This window comes from Myripristis murdjan, chromosome 8, assembly GCF_902150065.1.
Source record: "Myripristis murdjan chromosome 8, fMyrMur1.1, whole genome shotgun sequence".
NCBI lineage: Eukaryota > Metazoa > Chordata > Actinopteri > Holocentriformes > Holocentridae > Myripristis > Myripristis murdjan.
The window spans coordinates 14,018,483-14,039,270 of record NC_043987.1 but is presented as its reverse complement, the minus strand read 5'-3'; the positions used below and the strand labels follow the sequence as shown (position 1 = coordinate 14,039,270).

General features: G+C 41.8%; 1 protein-coding gene across 1 annotated transcript in view; it reads left to right on the top strand.

Moving 5' to 3' along the window:
* cacna1aa (calcium channel, voltage-dependent, P/Q type, alpha 1A subunit, a) overlaps window positions 1–20,788 on the top strand; it is a 112,999-nt gene that overhangs the window by 49,514 nt on the left and 42,697 nt on the right. Inside the window, exons 9-27 of the mRNA XM_030056901.1 lie at window positions 413–457; window positions 668–751; window positions 2,237–2,443; window positions 2,935–3,047; window positions 3,322–3,434; window positions 3,566–3,697; window positions 3,969–4,041; window positions 4,507–4,624; window positions 5,697–5,764; window positions 6,102–6,208; window positions 8,820–8,870; window positions 9,770–9,950; window positions 10,488–11,116; window positions 11,436–11,785; window positions 11,895–12,030; window positions 12,362–12,491; window positions 13,660–13,719; window positions 14,080–14,186; window positions 19,902–19,910. Coding sequence (XP_029912761.1) covers window positions 413–457; window positions 668–751; window positions 2,237–2,443; window positions 2,935–3,047; window positions 3,322–3,434; window positions 3,566–3,697; window positions 3,969–4,041; window positions 4,507–4,624; window positions 5,697–5,764; window positions 6,102–6,208; window positions 8,820–8,870; window positions 9,770–9,950; window positions 10,488–11,116; window positions 11,436–11,785; window positions 11,895–12,030; window positions 12,362–12,491; window positions 13,660–13,719; window positions 14,080–14,186; window positions 19,902–19,910 — 2,713 coding nt within the window. The remainder of the gene's footprint in view (window positions 1–412; window positions 458–667; window positions 752–2,236; window positions 2,444–2,934; window positions 3,048–3,321; window positions 3,435–3,565; window positions 3,698–3,968; window positions 4,042–4,506; window positions 4,625–5,696; window positions 5,765–6,101; window positions 6,209–8,819; window positions 8,871–9,769; window positions 9,951–10,487; window positions 11,117–11,435; window positions 11,786–11,894; window positions 12,031–12,361; window positions 12,492–13,659; window positions 13,720–14,079; window positions 14,187–19,901; window positions 19,911–20,788) is intronic.

The following is a 20,788-nucleotide window of genomic DNA, read 5'->3' as shown; positions in this document are numbered from 1 at the left end:
TTGTCTGACCCCTCTGATGAGGACAGGAAAGAGAGAGAGGATGAGAGGAAGGGAGGGTTGGCTGTTGCGGGGAGGGGATAAAGGGGTGGATAGAAAGGATAGACCTTTGATCTTTTTGAAAAGACCATCTAGCCTACATAAAAACAAACAAGCTAAAAACAATTGAAAGATGGATGAGTAGCGACGACAGGTGCAGCCCAAAGACTTTGTTTCCGATTTTAATTAAAAGCAAGTGATGAGAAATGATGATAAAAGTATTGTTGTTGCAGTATTGCTTTAAGCACTGCTACATGGCCAGCACATGTGGAATTCATCAGGCCTGAGCCTGAATGGATCTGATGTTGGGTTGAGTCATTGTTTAGTGATAATGTGCACTGCCTTTTTAACTATGTTTATCTTGTGTGTTTTGTAGAAGAGGTCATTTTGGCGGATGATGAAAATGATGGAGACTATGACGGTATGCATTTAACATTTTCTTTGTACTGTTCAGGCTTATCATCTCATTTGTATTCATATAATACCTCTTGGTAATCGCAATGAGAGAACCACATGCATCCAACATGAACAAGATGAATAAATGTTTAGTCTCTTCTTTGTGATTCAGTGAAAACACACACAGACACACACATGATTAAACACAGAAGATTATGCTTTCTGTCCTCTACAGGCTCCCGTAGAAGAGCCACAAAGAATCATAAGAACAAAGCTGAGCTTCTCAACCCTGAGGAAGGGGAGGGAGACCTGGCAGTGGGTAAGACGTGCTCACACAAACACACACACACACACACACACACACACACACACACACACATACACTCAGGCACTCTCAAAGGCAAAGGCAAACCACAGGTACACACAGATGCCATCTCATCTTGCATATCAGCATTTCCTGACCCTCCTCTCCCTCCCTTTCCTCTCTTCTCTGCTCCTTTGTACTCCCCTGCTCATCTTACCTGTTTTTCCCTTTCCTCAACCCCCCTTTCATATTTACTTCCCTTTTTCCCAACCTGCTCCATATCTGGCTCATCACCATGCCTCTGCCCTTTCTGCCTCCATTCCCTTGCCCTTTCCTCTCTATTTCCACCCCTCTTGTGCAAAGTAATTTCCTTGTTATAGTACTCAAAGGCTTCCTTTGTCTTCCATCACATACTGTTGACATACATCCATCAAGAACAGAACAGACCATGTATTGAAAACCTGGCTTATGTTGTCATAAAACATGACTGTGCTCAGTTTCAGTGACTGATGTTGTTGGCATCTTTTAGCAAGCAGAAAGTCAGGGCTGTGATTTTTCCATCCACCAGCATGAACCGAGATGTTTAGGCTATGCAGGTCCACCAGTTCTGACAAGAAGGCCTCATTGGTGGAAACTGGGGCTTGAGAACTGGGAGCAGATGGCAGCAGCAAACGCGGAGCATGTTGCCCCCAGACTGCTGTGCTGGATGTCTCTGAGCGGGAGGGGCAGCTAATACATCTGCTGACCTGGAAGGTGCCTCGGTCAGGATGTTACATGCTCCACTAATGTCGCAAGTTGCTGTCTGCGTGCGACAAGCAGTGTCAAGCAACAAAACACAAAAACACAGAAAAGCCAAAGATAACCTTCAATTGTTGGTCTGCAATAGACGTACAAATGTGGCTCTAAATTAGCTGTTGCTTTTAGAAACAGTTAAATAGATTTTTAAATGGGAGCAGCACTGAACAGCAACACAGAGCTGGATGACAGAGGATGCAATGTCATGACCACATGCTTTTTCCATAAAACAGAAAGGTGTTGTCATGTAATGATTTTACCTCATCACTAGTATTTCCAGGTGGTTCCCTTTACCGAGGCAGCAGCTGTAGCATTCACTGATGTCACCGCATCAGTAGAAGACATTACTGTTTACTTTGGCTGAGCTAATGTGAGCCTGGTGCCCAGCTGATGGGTACTGTTTCATTGAGAAAACTGATAAAAGAATCCTTAAAGTAACCATGTGGCTCTTGATTTTGATGTGCATATGTTAAAACAAAACAAACAAGAGAAAACATGAAGTGGTGCAAATTGGCTAAAGAAGGCAAAAACCATGATTGAAAGGAAATGTATCTTTATACTGGGCATCTTTATGGTTTACACACTGAGCCCTCTTAATACCACTTATATTTTTAAAAATATCTAAATGTACATGGTCATGCCAGTCCCACTATAGATTTTACTATAAGGCTGACCTTGTGCTGCATTCCTCTCTTGCCCCTCCAGGGTCACCATTTGCCCGTGCCAGCTTGAAGAGCTCCAAGCTTGAGGGTTCAAATTTCAACCGGCGGGAACGACGGCTTCGCTTCTTCATCCGACACATTGTGAAGACGCAGGCCTTCTACTGGACCGTACTGTGTTTGGTGGGACTCAACACGCTGTGTGTGGCTGTGGTGCACTACAACCAGCCCGAACCCCTCTCTGATTTTCTATGTGAGTCTTGCAGGAGGAGAGTGACACACACTTGCATGCACACTTGCTTGCACAGATATTACAAACACACTCATTACAGATCACCGAAGGTTACTGGGTGAGCAAGTCCATGAGTGAATGTGAGTAAATCCATGAAAGAGCTGAGGAGGAGGTGAGGAGGAGGAGATACTCTTGTTCTTTCGTTCTCTTTCTGTCTCAAAGAGACACTCACTCACACACACACACACACACACACACACACACACACACACATTCTCAGTCTCTCCCCATCGCTCTTTCATTTTTCATACAGATATACAAATGCACATAGATACAGATGCAGATGATTCGATGGATGGAGATGATTGATGAACAGGTAGATGGGTGGAAGGATAGAGGGATGGATAATCTCAGTCTGCTCTTTTTACCTCCATTGATTTGCTACTCACTATTGCGGTTCTCTTCCTCCCTTCCCCCTTCCCTCCCCGTCTCTTCCCTTCTCTTCCATATAGATTATGCTGAATTCATCTTCCTGGGGATCTTCCTGTCGGAGATGTTTATAAAGATGTATGGCCTGGGCAGGCAGGCCTACCTCAACTCCTCCTTCAACTGCTTCGACTGCATTGTGAGTCACCCTGCACTTGGGCACACATGCTCACATGGATATATCACAAACACACACACACACACACACACACACACACACACACACACACACACACATGCACACACACACAAACATCCCCACCACATATACACACCATGAACAAAAATGCATCACAAATTATTTGCTGATGCATGCACATTATTGTCTGAAGAATAACCACAGTGCATGTGTGTCCCCGTGTGTATGTGTGTATGTGTGTGCTTGTCCATCTTTCTGTGTATGTGTGTGTCAGGTGATCTGTGGAAGTATATTTGAAGTGCTGTGGTCCATCATCCAGCCAGGCACATCATTTGGCATCAGCGTGCTACGAGCTCTCAGGTTATTGAGGATCTTTAAAGTCACCAAGTGAGTCTCTTTCCATTTCTCTCATGCTCTCTCTATCTCTTTTTGTCTTCATTTTTTGCTGATATATTTTCATATTTAGATTAAGGACATATGTTGCACCCATAACACTCCCCTCTCTCGTTTTGTCTCAGGTACTGGGCATCTTTGCGTAACCTTGTCGTCTCTCTGCTCAACTCCATGAAGTCCATCATCAGCTTGCTCTTCCTCCTCTTCCTCTTCATTGTTGTGTTTGCCCTGCTGGGCATGCAGCTCTTCGGAGGACAGTCAGTGTTGTTTCTCTCTACTCTCTGTCTCTTTATTTTCTCAGTTTTCTACTCAGAGACAATGAGATTTCTGTCAATTGATATTTTTTTTATCATTTCTGAGGAAAAGTTCTTGTAAGATGCTTCCAGTTCTCACCGCCCTTTTTCCCCCCTCATGCTATCTTTTTCTTTCCCTCTCTGTGTTTGCTGTTTGCCTTCACACTTTGCCTTTTCTCTTCGATCTCCTTCTCCCATCTGCCTTTTTCCATCTGCTCTTTTTTTTCCCTGCTAGGTTTAATTTTGAAAATGGCACTCCTCCGACCAACTTCGATACCTTCCCCGCAGCAATAATGACAGTGTTCCAGGTGAGCTGAGGGGGGATGGGGGGAGGTGAGGGAGGGGAGGAGAGAGACACAAAAGGGGGAGGAGGGAATGGAGAGGCAGCCATGTAGGGAGGGTACAAAGTAGTGTGCGAGGGATGGAAGCAAGATGGTAGGACAGGATGGAAGTTGGATAAGGAAGAAGATTAAATGAGTGATGAGTATATAGAATAGATTTAGTGTTTTGAAATGTCACTTATCAGACACATGATAACTGTGTCTGTACATGGTCAAGGTGTGTGTGCAAATGTGTGTGTGTGTGTGTGTGTGTGTGTGTGTGTGTGTGTGTGCATGCGATAGTCTCTCAAAACATTGTCCTATTGCTAATAATGTAAGGTGAACATGAATGGAATTTGACTTTGTATGTTTGTGTGTGCGTGCATGTTTGTGTGTGTTTGTGTTTGTATGTCTTCTGTGTGTGTTTCTCTGCATGTGTGCGTGTGTGGCCAGATCCTGACGGGCGAGGACTGGAACATGGTAATGTATGATGGCATCAAGTCTCAGGGGGGAGTCAACAAGGGCATGGCCTTCTCTGTCTTCTTCATCGTGCTGACACTTATCGGCAACTGTATCCAATGAAAATGCAAAAAAGCGTGCCTGTGTACAAGCACATATACAAGCAGAGACACATAAAAACATGAAAAAAGTATTTTTTGTATTTGATGAATGACCTTCGGTAGACTGTATAAACAGAGCCACACAAATGCACATGCATACACTTTTTCCCATATTTTCCACATTGTAGTGCATTGCATTTTGTTGCTTAATACATCCCTCTAGGTACAACTAGGATTTAGTGGGGTTCAATGGCTAGGCTAGAAAATATTATAACAGAGATGACATAATACAGAACCTTTAGGTTATCCTTGGTCATATCAAACATATCGGTTATTGTCTGTATCAAAGGTTTCTTTGCTGCTCCATAGAGAATTCTCTCTATTAAAGTCAGAGGTCTATGATTAAAAAAAAAAAAAAAAAAAAAAAAATACACTGAATTTCATTCAGCCAAAGAGTCTGGTGATCCTCCATTTGTCCCAATTCACAGCACTAACTCGCACTACATCTTCCGTGAACTTTTAGATGTAATCTCCATTGTAACAGAACTAAAAATGGCTGACAGATGCCTAGACTCCTTTGCTGGGGTTGTGCTTCTTAGGAGTACGCTTACTGCGGCATAAATGGCAACACCTCACATAATACGTTCTCTAATTCATTCAATTATATTGAGGAAATTTGTTCATTAAATGCACAAGGTGATGCTGACAGCTTTTGACTTGTCCTCTTGTTCTAATGATTTAGTTAGATCAGTTAAGCCTAATGAATTCTTGGAGTCTATCTTTTGACCACTGCCGGCAGCAGCAATTGCCCTGAGCTACAGCACCGGTGAAGAAGTTGGTCGACTTTGATTTCATTACAATGAAGGAAAGCAAAGAATGGAGATACTGAGAAATTGCCTGAAGGGTCCTGTATCAGGGCTGCAGGTCAGCCTGCTACCATCACACTGTGCAAAGTATTTGATCTGTGTCAGTTTTAATAATAATGATAACTGACATCAGTATCAATTATTGTGTGTGTATGCTATATAGATATGCACAAACAAACTCCCACGCAATATGGATTTCCATTAACTCTGTGTTCAGACACTCTGCTGAATGTGTTCTTGGCTATCGCTGTGGACAATTTGGCCAACGCACAGGAATTGACAAAGGTACACCACACTCTAATGACTTTGTCTCTGAACATCTCACTCTACATGTTGCCTTCTATTGTTTGAATAAATTTTGGAGTTTCCTTAAGTTTCTTTTCCTTAGGTTTCTCATCCACAATAGCCATGAGTTGTGCCCTTACCTTTGAAACTTAAATATATTTCTTTCCCCTCATTTTTACTTCAAAATCCTTCAACTTCCTTCATTACCATTATATTGTACACATTCCCTTCTCTCTCTCTCTCTCTCTCTCTCTCTCTCTCTCTCTCTCTCTCTCTCTCTCTCTCTCTCTCTCTCTCTCTCTCTCTCGCTCGCTCGCTCGCTCGCTCCTCTCTGCAGGATGAGCAGGAGGAAGAGGAGGCTGCCAGTCAGAAGATCGCTCTACAGAAGGCCAAGGAGGTGGCTGAGGTCAGCCCCTTGTCTGCTGCCAACCTCTCCATCGCAGCGTGAGTGCCTTTGTATTTCTGTTGTTCCCCTGATTTTGTAGTCATTGTGCTCTTTCATGTGTTGTGGTGGCGTCACTCATGTGATTCATCTGTCCTTTCAGATATAGTATAGCATTACTGTTGGGTTTATAAAGTATCTCCAAACTTTTAGGAATTAAGTGTCATAACAATTTCTAGACCCATAGAACATTATTCATAAATTGAAGTTTAAAAAAACAACAACAACAACAACAAAAAACATAAAAAGCACACACACACACACACACACACACAAGCAAGCCAGTGTTTGATCTGGGCCAGGCCTCCACTGGTCAGGAGCGTCAGAGCCTTTGATCTCTTCCCTCTGTAGACACCGGGGTCTTTCCTTCCACTTTGCTTTGATACGTACCTCCCCCTCTGCCCTGCCTATATCACAGTCACACACACTCAGATCACTGTCATAGGTGAACTAACATATACAGGAATTTATGCATACTTACAACATTTAGAATTTAGAAAGACTGATACATACATAGAATTTATAAGAATGTATGAATACATACACCAAAGCGGCAAACAGACTCCTGCACTGTTCAATTTACAATGATACATTTATTTACAGTTTTAATCTGGATTCTAGACCTTCATCAGGTAAAATTTTACCTGATGAAGGTCTGTATGTTTGCATATTTCATGCATTTATGCATATAAATTTATGCTAGTCTTAATCATGTTTAATCATGTTACGTAATACTGTATGTACATACTCTGCTGTGTTGTGATCACTTGTGTCTGTGTGTGCACTTAACCTTTATTTTGCCATGTAGTTCAATTTGAATAAGTTATTTTTTAAGAGAATGCATTTGTGTGAATGGTTTTTAGTGTTTGTTGTGGTTAGAAAGGCTACAGTCACATACTACAACAGCATTATGCTACAGTACAGATGCTAATATTGTTTGCCTCCACACTTTTCCAGAGAACACCCAGCTACTGTCAGGCTTCTCTATACTGCGTAATCCTCTTGAATGGTTTCAAAACTAAGAAAGTGAAAAGAAGTGAATTGACAGTCTTGGATCAGATTTTAATTGGCTGACTTTCTTCCCTGAGATGTATTGCAAAACCAGTTCTGTATGTCTCCACCATAAGTTATGTTCCACTGTATCTATATGAATCCAAATCTCTCATGTCTGCAATATAGAAAAAGGAAAGCTTTGAAATTCCAGTTGAGATCATCCCGTGTTTTTTTTTTTTTTTCTTTTTCTTTTTCTTTTTCTTCCCCAGAAGGGATTTTGAAGTCAGGGACATCAGTGGTGCATGGAGAATCTCTTAAGGAGATATTCTGTGGTAGAGTCAGGGAAGAAGCCATGACAATTACATCAAACCTGTGGAACTCAGCTGTGAGGCTAACTAGTACTCTCATGACAATAACATAATGTAGCCTCAAACAGCCAAGTCATCTGAGTAGATTAAAGGAATGCAGTAGCTGTTGTAGTAAATTCACTTTTTAATCAGCTTCCCTCTGTGTTGCTAGAAGTCTGGAAGCAGTTTCACATCAGTATTTTCAGTATTTAATGGACCAGTGCACATAATACTAACAGTTTTGAGATTATGCAAAGCAAACTTGTAGACTCCACATGCTGTGCACAAAAATCTTAGGATACATGTAACATTTGTTTTCTAAAAGTTTGTATATTCCTCTAAGGTGTTTTATTCACATGGACACAGGCTTATGAATATCATTACTTATGCATATTTCAGTGCAGCAGCTTTGCATTTTTCAGTGCACTGTTTGCAAACTGTTTTTTGGTATTGTTGGCAGGTTGCAGTGACAAAAACAAGGTCTCTAGATTTATTTTTATAGTGTAATCATTAGAGGGAATCGTGGCATAAATGCATTCATGAAGAGAAAAGGGAAGATGGGCACTCATGCAATTTGAAGAATAGAAAAATTTAACAGAGAAGGATAGAACATGAGGATTTGAGCAGTAGAAACTTGAACAAACATGGCGAGAGATTTTAGATTTAAATTGCTGGTAAAAATACAGCACAGACAAATAGGAATACCAGAAATACAGCTCGGTTTTGAGGAAGATATTGAAAAGGATGCAGGACGAGGGAGATCTGAACAAGACAGTAGCAGTTGTGCAGGGTAAGTGGAGAGTGATGCAAGAAAGATGAAATTTAGGAGATTGCAAAAAGGAGTACAGAGAAAAAATGAGCAGGACTGTTTTAAATGCTGGGATGGAAGAAACTGCAGTGTGACATGAGAAAAGAAAAGTAGAGGTGTGAGTGTGTGTGCATGTATGAGAGCACATGTCTCTGTGTTAGTGTGTGTATAGGATTTCATTCCAAAATGCTGCGTTCTGGATCAGGGGGAAGAGTTTCCTCCATTTTGCCTCCTTAGAAGAGTTACTTTTCTAAAGATAACTACAGTATTAAACATGTTTTCTATTATTATTTTAGTATTGTTATTTTGTTTTGTTCTGCCCACATTTTAATATTATGTATAAATATTCTTGTCTCAGGGTAAAAGTCATTTTTTTTCAAATGGTGGATGAATATCACATTTTGGAATAAAATCCTCCTCGTGTTTTCTCGTGCCATCTCACTCACCAGCTGTTTCCCTTCTCAGCAACAAAGTACACAGTGAGCGTCACAACGCTACCGACCCCTTTCTGGACTGGTATTTATTTATTTATTTGTTTATTCATTTATGAACTCCCTTCTCTTTATTGGTTTTCCTGCCATCCCTTGCTTTCCTTTCCTGTTTTTAGAACACCCTCCTTTTCTTTGTCCCTTTGTTCTTAACTCTTATGAATTACTGTATATCCCTGGCTTTTTCAAATTGTTGTTCCTTGCGTTGGCTTACATTTTTGAGTATATTTTCTGTTGCCTGCACCGCGCAGTATGGCTGTCGCTTTACTGTGGTTGACTGTTGGCCATGGGTGGAAAGGGAGTTTAAATGGATTGCTGTAGGGTAAGAGCGGAGGGGTCACTGACATTATGGGAGTCTGCCACTGGTTCAGGGTGTTTTTGAATTGAGTGGGTGACCTCTGCTCAATCACCATAAGCCAAGCAGATTCTTGTGATCTCAGTGACTTTGCCATCTATAACCCTCTTAAGGTTATGGGTATGTGGGGGTGCTATTTTGGCCTTTTGTTCTGCGGAAAGTTTGAGTACATCTTATATTTGCACCTTAATCTTTGAGGGGGTTCATCATGGATTAATGTTTCAAATTCTGACTTTTCCTCTTTGTTATCCTCAATTTTGTGTCCCCGCAGGGTTTTCCAAAGTAGGGCTGTCCTACCCTGTGCTTTGGCAAACTGTAGACACCCAAAACCCTGTTCTGTTGAACTTCCTTGCTCTAAAGGTCTAGCCAGATGACCCTTTAAATGTGTGTGGCCCCCAGTGTGTCTTGGTGTACTGGCTCTTTGATGTTCTATGTATTTTTAGTGTTGGTTGTCATATCATTGTCATGTATTTATGTGAGTATTTTCCCAGGAATACATGTCTTAAAACAGCTTAAAACATCTGTAACACTCTAAATCCACCTCTTTATCTCCCTCCCGCCTCACTTTGCAGTAAGGAGCAGCAGAAGAACCACAACAAAGCGGGAAATAAGTCAGTGTGGGAGCAACGCACCAAGGAGCTGCGGAAGCAGACTTTGGCATCCAGCCGCGAGGCCCTCTATAACGAACTGGACGCTGATGACCGCTGGAAGGCAAGGACAGGGAGGGAGGAGTACAACACTTTAAAGAACAAGGCAAAACGCTGGCCCATAGACTCGTGCTATCAGTGTACACAAGTGATGGCAGTGATGATGATTTTTTAAATTTTATTTACATCTGTATTTCTGTATTTCACTTTCACTATGACATGCAGTTTTGCCATTTGTTACCTACATATTAGCTGTAAAATACTGACTGGCTAAAATAATGACTCACTGACTGTGACAGAGAAGAATAAACTATACCCAGTCCTATCTATGCTTCCTTCCCAAGGAAATCAGTCGTTTTTTTCCTATACAGAGAAACTTTAAACAAACCCTCTCTTTCCCTTGTCCATAATACCTAATGGTCTTCAACTCGACACTTTTTGCTTCTTCTTCTCTTCTCCTATCCCCACCACTCTTCCTTTCTTTTCTATTTTCTTACCTGATCCCCATCCTTCTGTAATTCTGCCTCTTCTCTTGTCTCTATCGCTCTTGTCTTGTCTTCTCTTGTCTTCTGCAATCCTACATTTCTCTCCTTCTGCCGTGCTTCTACATTCATTCCTCTCCCACTCTCCTGTCTCCCTGCAGGTCAACTTTTCACGACACATCCGTCCAGACATGAAGACCCACCTGGATCGTCCCTTGGTGGTCGACCCCCATGAGAACCGCAACAACAACACCAACAAAACCACTGCCAATAACTCAGACCTCCGCTTCAGCCAGCAGCACACTGCTGGTGATCTTCACAGGCAGACATGCCTCAATGAACGCAGTGGTAAAGTAGGAGGAGGTGGAGGAGGAGGATCGGGTCCAGGCAGGCCTCCGCTGGAGCGGGGTGAGTCCACGGAGAGCAGGCGGAGCCGCAAAGGTGAGCACCATCACCACACTTCCCACACCCGACTCGACGCTACAGTGATCCCTGGGTCCGGCACGGAGGAGAGGCCCCCCAGAAAGCACCACCACACCCGCAGCAGCAGTCGAGGTGGAGGGCAGCCAGAGCACAGGAAGCCCAGGACACATCGGAGGAACACAGAGGATGAGAATGGTGGGGGTGGAGGAGGAGGAGCGGGGAAGCACAGCAGCAAGGGGTTGGACGGAGGTGGAGAAGGAGGAGAGCAGGAGGGAGGTGGTGAAGGCGGCGAGAGGAGGCCAAGGCGTAATCGCTACAGCAACCAGTTGGAAGGCGAGGGAAGGAAGATCTGCCAGCACCGAAGGAAGTACGTCAGAGTTGCAGGGCTTTAGTCACAACATGATGCTCAGTGGAAACAGTCATTAAAGATGTCTTTGGCTACCCTCGCCAGTGTTCTCTCTCATGTCTTCCAATCCAAAAACTTGACTCTGCCTCAACCCTTCTCTGCTTTTATATTTCTCCCTGTCTCTCTTTTTATCAAATTCCTCCACCACTCGATACCTCTCTTAATTTCCTCCATTCCTTTCTCTCCACTCCTTTCTTCCCCTTTCCTTCCTCCATTTTCTCCCCTGTCTCTCCTTTCCCCCTTAATTCGTCCTCCTCTGTCTCCATTCCTGTCTTTGCAGAGATGGCAGTGGCCCGAACCTATCCACCACCCGACCCATCCAGAAGAGTCTCTCTCGTCAGGACAGCCAGTATAGCGAAGATATGGACAACCTCATGAATACCAAATTGGTCTCTGTGTCTACTCCACCCAGCGAAGGACATCCCAACCCGATCACCAACCACACTCCAGCCCCTGGCTTTGGATCAGCCTTAAATCTTGCTAATAGCAGCACTCACAGGAGTTTGGTAGGGTTAGATAGCTACAGGAATATAAGCCACCACCGCACTAACAGCATAATTCAGCTGCCCCACCCAGATTACACAGCTGTGGATATGCCCATTTTTCCATCCACCAATGCCATACTACAGGGTAAGCGGAGATGTATTGTTTGTATACTCTTTTCTTTTCTTCACTTCTCTTCCAAAATTTCACTTATATCTCTTCCACCAACCTTTTCTCTCTCCTTTTTTTGGTCTAGTCAATAAAAATGCTAACACAGAACCTCTGCCAAAGAAGGAGGATAAGGACGATGATGATGATGAGAAGGGAGGCGATGGAGGCCCAAGACCCATGCCTCCCTTCACTTCCATGTTCATCCTGTCCACCACTAACCCGTTAGTAGGATTGTCACAAATACACACACACACACACTCAAAAATGTACACATGCATTCATACAGGCTGACACACAGGGATGTATACAGTAGGCACAAGCCCAACTTGAAAAGGCTTTGGATTCAAAGTTGGATTCTGGATGTAAAATGAGTCTCCTGTAATATCACAAATACAACACTTGAATGCATGATAGATAGATAGATAGATAGATAGTAGTGAATAGATGGTAGACAATAGACACTAGAAAATAGGCACAGCACTCACACAACCAAATCCGTATGTCGGCACATAACTGAGAAAATAATGAAGACCAAACTTTGTGTGCTCTCAGGTTTCGGCGGGCGTGTCACTACATATGCACGCTACGTTATTTTGAGATGTGTATCCTGCTGGTCATTGCCATGAGCAGTATTGCCCTGGCTGCTGAGGACCCTGTCTGGCCTGATTCCCCCCGCAACAACGTAAGACTTTCCACACACAGCCCTATTCTTTGTGATAATAATTCAAAGGAGCAGTTCATCCAAAAACAAAAATTTTGTCATTATGGTATCTAAAGTTCTGGAAAGGATTCAGTTAGATTGTTTATGTGAATATATGGGTATCATAAACAGCCAGTTTGGCTTCAAGGCTAAGCCTGGTACTGATTTGTGTATTTATGCCTTGAAAGAAGTAGCTGAAATATATAGAGGGCAAAACTCTTCTGTTCTAATCGGCTTTATTGATGCCTTCAAGGCTTTTTGACCGAGTTAATCACCAAAAGTTGTTTCTGAAATTGAGTCAAAGGGGTGTGCCTGACAGCATGATAAGAATCCTGGCATACTGGTATGCCAGCCAGAGTATGCAGGTCAAATGGGGCAATAGTGTCTCTGTTCCCTTGTAATGGAGTACGACGGGGGGGTGCTGGTTTCACCAGTCCTCTTTCACGTGTACATGAATGATTTATCTGACTAACTAAGAGGCTACAAAACTGTCTGTATGACTGGTAACACCCTGATAAACCTTCTTACGTATGCTGACAAAGTAGCTATTCTTTATCCTAGCAGTGTTAGGTTTCAAAGCTGCTGAATATATGATCTGATTTTGAGGTCAAACATGATGTGGAAAACAATGGTAAAGAGCGTTGGCTTGATATGTAGAACAAAAGGGGATAAAGACCTCAACTTTACAGATTTTCTCTGTTGTATTACAAACACATAGCACTTGTCCCGACAAAGTATTTGGGGCACTTCATTATAGATCAAATGTCTGATGATGATAACATGTCGGCACTACCGTATATTATATACTCCAAGCTAACATGTTGGCAAGACAATTCTACATGTGTTCAGACCATGTTAAAATATGTCGTTTTAGAGCGTATTGTACTTCTCTCTATACTGCCCCCTTGTGGGGCAAGTTTAAAAAGGCCAGTATAGGGATCAGGTTGCCTATTATGACTTTATGTGGATATTATGTGGATATTATTGTGGATATTAAAAAACCTGGTGATGTAGTGTGCGCACCTTGGTTTTTAATACAGGACTCAACACTTTCCAGGCTCTATGGAGAAATCTGATGTACAAATGGATTTGTTGACTGAATGATTCTCAGAGCGCTATGCTCAAGTCATTCTCTCTTTTTTATGTGCAGGTTCTGCGCTACTTTGACTATGTCTTCACAGGAGTGTTCACTTTTGAGATGCTAATAAAGGTAAGGTACTGTCCTGAATCTTTCTGTGCTCAGGATGGACACTTTCTCCTGAAAGGGCTGTGATGTTGCTATAAGACTCTATAGGCACATTGTGTGAAGAGTGAAATGGCATCAGGTTTTTGATTTTTTTCAATGAATGGATCTGCTTTACGTATGTATGTATATATGTAAAACTTAAACAAGCAGCAAGAACATTCCATTCCATATATCCAAACAGGGAGGAACTAAATCCCCTTAGTCAATATGTAAAGCAGATCCAAACAGGTGAACACGCTGTTGTCTAACAATTTCTCTCCTAATCCTCTCTATCTCATTATTTCTCTCTCTCTCTCTCTCCCTCTCCCCCTCCCCCTCTCTTAGATGGTGGATTTGGGGTTGGTCTTGCATCAAGGCTCCTATTTTCGGGACTTGTGGAACATCCTGGACTTTATAGTGGTTAGTGGTGCTCTGGTGGCCTTCGCCTTCACGTAAGTCTCCCTCCTTCCCCTTTCCAGTCCTGTTCCTCTCCTGTCTTCCCTCCTTGCTCCTCCTCGCCTGCCTGTCTACTGCCTCACTGGCACCTTGGAGTACCGCCTCGCCTATTTTTCTCTATTTATCCATGGCTCTTTTTCTGCCTCTGTTTTCTCTCTTCTTTCTCTCTCACTTATTCATTCTGTCTCACACTTTTTATCTTACTCTCTCTGCATTTCTCCACTTGCTTGCTGCCAGCCTCCTGCTCCCCTCCTCCAGGAAAAAAATTCTTTCTATCCTTGCCTACGGCCTCTATCTGCAACGGGCAAACCACTCTGCCGTTTCCCTCCCCTCAACTTTGTCCTCATGGTTCTGCCATTTCTGAGACCCCCTCCCCAAATATTAACCATCTTTCACTAGACCAGTTCCCATACATTATACAATATAACCCCTCCTCCTAGTATCCCTACCTGTCCCTGTCTTGCTTCTAAGTCCCTCAAGCAATGCTCCCCCTCTCCCTCAATGCCCCTTCTCCTCCTCAACCCCTTCCCACCCCTCTCTTCTTTCTCCCGTGAGGGATGAGGACCACCCTCGGCACCTGTAACCCTTTAGTGCCCAGGCCGTTCTAGAATGGAGGGGGCCCGTGCCAAGCCGGGCCAGGCCAAGCTGAGCAGTAACACATCTCTCTCCCAAAAAACTCCACACCCTTCTCCACGTCAGAGCAGGTATTTTAAACCCTTCTTGTTACTCTACGCACCCTGGAGTTGGATTTCACTGTGGGGATAACATACAGTTAAATGTTCCCTAACAGGGTTCAGTTATGAGTAAGGTAAGGTTTTGGGTCCCATTTGGATAAAGTATAGTGAATATGTGGCGTGCAAGCATGAGCATCATGGATTTTGGAATTATGTGTCATGCTTTCAGATCTTTAGGCAAAAAATAAGTACACAACTGAGGGACTTCATTTAAAAGAATCCAGGAATAATGGAGTCCCAAAGTGAACGTGTTGGTTACTATATATGTGAATACAATTCAGGTGTTAGAAAGGTGCATTACTGATCAATAGAGTCATTAAGGTCAATGCCAGTTAGGCATATGGGACTGATGTAAGTATGTGTGCATCCTCTTCTCCTGTGTTTCTGTTTGAATGGGCACATTTTAAGTTAACATTGAGGGATACCTTGACATTTTGAATTTCAGTCTGTTATTTGTCTTCATCAGGTGTTCATCACATTTCAGAAAACATCACAAATCCTCTACAGTTCCACAGTGCATCTGTAGAGATGATGTATAAACCAGGTTAATTGCAGTTTATTAGAATATGAATGTGTCAGCTCTCTGACTTCCTTGTTGATGAGTGGCCATAATCTCCTCTCTGAGTGATACAGTAAAGCTTGCTAGTTAATATTAGTAACTGAATCATTAAAGCTGTGCCACGTAAAATTTCTATGTAAATACAACCCTCAAATCACTATAGTGTGACCATAACAGAAAGAGTCTCCAAACCCCCCAAATTGAAACATTGTAAAGTGAATGTATTTACTTTTGTGGTGTTGGTTGTCTTCACTGGCAGGAAACCCTCATGCACAGGAAGGGGTTCATTGATTTCACCACAATTTCAGCACTGGATCTTTGCTTTGGTGTCATTTGGTGTGAAGACTAGCTAGTTTTACTAAACATGAGCATGCTGTACTGCAGTTCACTGACAACATGTAACATATTACAGCAATCCACCAAGTAGTGGGCAGCAGTGGAAAGAAAAACTTTTGTACCAAGTATATTGTCCTAGCAGAATATAGGAGTTATGTGAATGATAAATGGACTGCATTTATATAGAGCATTTCTAGTCTACTCAAATCATTTTACAATATTCTTCACCCATTCACACCCACATTCATACAATGAAGGTGGAGACATCCAAGATTTATTTATTTGTTTATTTATTTTTGCTTGTTTGTTAGCTTCAATAATAAAGCCTCTAACAAAGCAAAATACCAGACTAAAAATTAAAATATCAAGTTATCCTTCCAATACTTATGAATGTAGTAGAAATATGTGAAAATATATCTGACCCTTGGATTCTGCAGATATGAAGAGACAACAGTTTGGGGCAAAATGCTTTTCAGTCTTGCACATCAGAAACATCATGTCTTCTGCTATACCCGGCATAAAATTTCTTATTCATAAACAATAGGACAGGAGTACTTTTGAGTCCAGGAGCTGGTGAATCAATAGTAAATAATTATTATAGAAATTACATTACTGTATTTTATCTCTCAGAGTTTGCCTAAAGATGATGTCATTGATTTGTTATGGTAGGCTTCTCCCCATTTGCCTGCTTTATACTCCTATGGACCATTAAATCAAATGGATAATGGATCTTTTGTTTCCAGTACATAAAGACACTGATTGTTTGCATAACTTCATAAATTATTGATATGATTACATAGAAAATTGTACTGGATTTGTTTTGACCGGTATTGTTTGAAGACATACTCAGGGTTGTACTACTTTAACCATCTCCTACAGCCACTCCTACACATGTGATCCGCAGAAATTGTACATTATACGTAATTCCATTTCTTATATTCAAACATCTGAAATTCAGTCACAGGATCGAGAAATTGGCCATTGAAATAAAATTCATAATTCAAGCTGAATCTTAAGATAAAAAGTTGTAACTTGAAGAGTCAGAGTCATGAGAATCTCTCAATTTAACTTCAATTTAGAGCTGAATTTCAGTGAATTGAAATGGAACGGAGTGTATAGAGTCTGTGGATGAGGATGGTATGCACACATGCACACATCAGGTCTCCATATCTATGCACATGAGAATGGGTATGGCTAACATGAATAATTCAATGCATTCTGCATAATGCATATGATAAATTATGGCTGGTATGACTGTAACTGTAGATATATGGAATTTGCCAAGAGTAAACCAAAGGAATTCCACTTTCATTTTCCCCAGCATGCTATCATCTAATAGTGTCCCTTCATTGTTTCCTATTCCCGCAACTTTTTGTTGCCCATGCCCTTGGCCTTGTTCACTCAACTCCTAACTTTCCTTGGCTCACATTTTCTACTCTTCATACTGAGGAAACTTAACTACAATAAGGAATAAAGGTGTTTGTTTTCCCGAAAAAGGTAAAAAGAACACCTGACAGTGCCCTGGGCTCCCTCCTTCGTCCCTTTCTATCCTTCCAACTCCTTCTCCTTTCATGAGTGACATCCAGCATGTACAACTGCTTCCCCCTCACCCTTTGACTTCCCCTGTAGAGCTCCTTCAGGTCAGAGGATATGACTATGCATGTGTTGCAGGAAGAAAAGAAGAACTTACTCCTGAACATGGATTTAAGCCTCAGTTCAAATCATAACCAACAAAGTTTATTATTGGTGTCATTTAAATGGAGAAGGCAGCTAGCACAGCTATCAGCTATCATAAACTAGTGAGTTAATTTGTAACCAACAGTACCCAGTACACTGAAGAGGAAATCCACCCTTGGATAATCTTACACTGTTAGATATCATTAATTCAATCAGTGTTAGGGCAAAGAAATGTACATAGCCAAGTAGCCAACTAGTTTGGAAATGCTCCTTAATCAAATCTTATGGCTGCATTGCATTATGATCTATTGAGGTTCCTCTTGGCAGAGAAATTGGTTATTGAACATTTGTGCAAAATATTTGATCTAGAAAGTAAATCATGCAATTTTATTCTAAGGAACTGGCACTAAAATCTGATGTTTGCTACTGATGTTTGATATAGCTGGGAAAAAGAAACAAGCAAGAAAAGCTGCTATCAAGCTCCATTGTGTCCATTCATCCAGTTATTTGTGTGTATAAGAGAAAGTACACCACGTCTCAACAAGATTTGCCCATTAATGCGAGCTACCTCACTAGTGGCAGATATTAACAGTGTTAAAATGTTTTAGGGTGGATTTTTGCTTTAAATTACAGTAAGTATGTATACAGTGGTAACAAGACCACGGCATGGGAATGTCATAAGCCTTATGACAACTGAAACAATCTCAACAATATAAGAAAGGTGCTCGGGGAAGATACGCAAAATTAAAATTTGAACAATTTCAATACACTGTTACTGGGTAGCAGGTGTCTGGCTCCACGTCAGCATGAGCAGGAGGGATTTCTCATCCCAGAGAAAGACAACAACGGTGTCTTTAACATGGCAGGTGCTCCAGGGTTCTAGTGGTGGTGCCCCCTATCTACAAGGCTGGCCTTTCCTCTAGTGTTTGTCTGTCTTTCATTTTATTTGTGAGTCTGTGTCACAAACTCTCTGTCCTCTAATCTTTGTTTAATGTGGTTGTGTTTCTGGTACACATAAACTCCTGAGTATTTCTGTTTGTGTTTCTATATTTATATATATATATGTGTGTATGTGTGTGTATTCTTGTGCCACTGACTCTGTGTCCTCTTATCTCTTTGTGGAAGTGTTGCATATGTATATGTATGTGGGTCTAATTTATGTGTTTGTATTTTTTTTTCCTCTGTGTCAGGCCTGCGTTTGTAGCCCCAGTGAAACGGGAAGTATGGATGAACAAATTGACCGAGTGCCGTAATTGTTGCTATAAAGACATAGTGGACAAAAAATAACCATGTTAACATGTGGACAAACTTGCAGTACGATCAATTTAGCAAGTTCAACCAATCAAGTCTGAAAGTCTGATTTAACTATGATGGGGTTCAACGACACTGATGGCCCATGGGGAGACTCAAACCACTGAGTCAGAAGAGACTCAAACACATTCAGATAGTGCCTTAATTCAATTGAAAAAAAATCAGACAGCACTCCAGAAAGGCTGCACATTCTTATTGGAGATGTTTATCGCTCCTTTGATCCAATTAGTCTGCTCTGAGGCCGCTTGTATCGTGGACCACTTGTGCTGCAGTCCTGCACATTTCTTAGGAAAGGCTGAGCCTTATTTCCAAATCAACTTCCAAAGCAGAAACACAAACTGGCCGTGTTTAGTTAGCATAAAACAGTACCTTGATATCATGAACTGTAGTTTAATGTGTTTATATTTATTAATTTATTTCATTCAGTTTGTTTGCTTGTTTTTTTGCTTTTGTTTCCTCCCATTAGGCATCCAATACATTGTTCTAGGGTTTATTGAACTGTGAACTGAAATTCAACATGTCAAGTAGATAATAGATAATTTTGGCTGAATAATTAATTCGTTCAATTCAGGATTTTTCTCGGCTGAAATTATCACACCTGCAATTGTCACTTCTTTTTAGATATGACATCAGCCAAATACAGTAAATAGGTTCTCTGGCCCCCAGTAGTTCTTTTAAGGCATTTTTGGTCAAATATCAGTGGTGAAAATGTGAATGTGTATATGCATGTGCATATACACAGATTGATTTGTTTAGTAGTTAGTCTTTAGTAGTCATGGATGGGAGGGCTGATCTAACAAAACGCAGGCCTTGCGCTCTCTTTTCTCTCTGTCTCTCATATGGATGTTTTTCCTCCAAATCCCTCCTTTCTCTGTGCCCCATTCTCTCTGTCTGTCTCCTTCTCCCACCCTCTGTTGTTTGTCTCTGTCTCTCTCTCTCTCTCTCTCTCTCTCTGTCTGTCTGTCTCCCTCTTTCTCTCGCTTTCTCTCTCTTTCTCTCTCTCTCTCTCTCTGTCTCTCTCTTGTTCTCTCTTTTTCCCTTTGTCTTGCTGTCTCTCACCCCTTTCCTCATCTCTCCGTTTGGACCACCAACAGCGGCAGCGGGTAAAGTTCTCTTTCTCTTTTCCTCTTTTTTCCCCCCTTCTGCACTCTCAGTGCCTGTTCTTCAGATCACGCAGCTTTCCTCTCTTTCTTTTTTAAACCTGTCCATCCATCATCACAGTTGACTACTGTACTTGTCTGTCCCTCTTTTTCCATCATTCACCACGGACCAGCTCTGACTCAACTCCAACACAACTAAACCTCAAATGAACCTCAACCCTGAAACAAATCCCATTTGAATCTTAAGCCAATCAGGAATAAATCAGAGAAAAGAATCCAGAGTGCAGCAGAAGTGAGCAGAGTTTCTGTCAAAAGGTGTAAAGACAAACTGGCATGAGGCTGAATTTGAGGTGACTATTACTAACAGCAAATTATGGGAGAGCAGCTAGATAAATGCAATGATTTGTATGAACATTTCCACACAACTGCACAATGACACAAATTTGAAATGTGTAGACAAAACTATTTGATACCATTTAACACTGTACAAAATAAGTAGCATTCACACACATGCAGACACACTCATGGACACACGTGCACACACATGCACACATTTAGCTACACACACACAGCCACCAGCAGCATACCATCTGGTAGAACAGCTGTAAGATGCAGGCAGCTGTACACACAGCCTTCACCCCCAGGGATCACTATCACCTTTGACCACATTTTGTTGGTCATCTCAGACCTTTGTGGGGAAAATGTGAAGATTTTTGAGAAATCTTAGTGTATGGTGTCCAGATGTAAACCAAACCAAATTTAGCTTGTTGTTAAGGAGTTAGATTGTTAATGTGGTTTGCATTACTATGGCATCTACATTAACTTCAACAGTGAACTCTGAAATTTGTTAAAGGTATTTAGCATCAGTAAAAACAAAACTT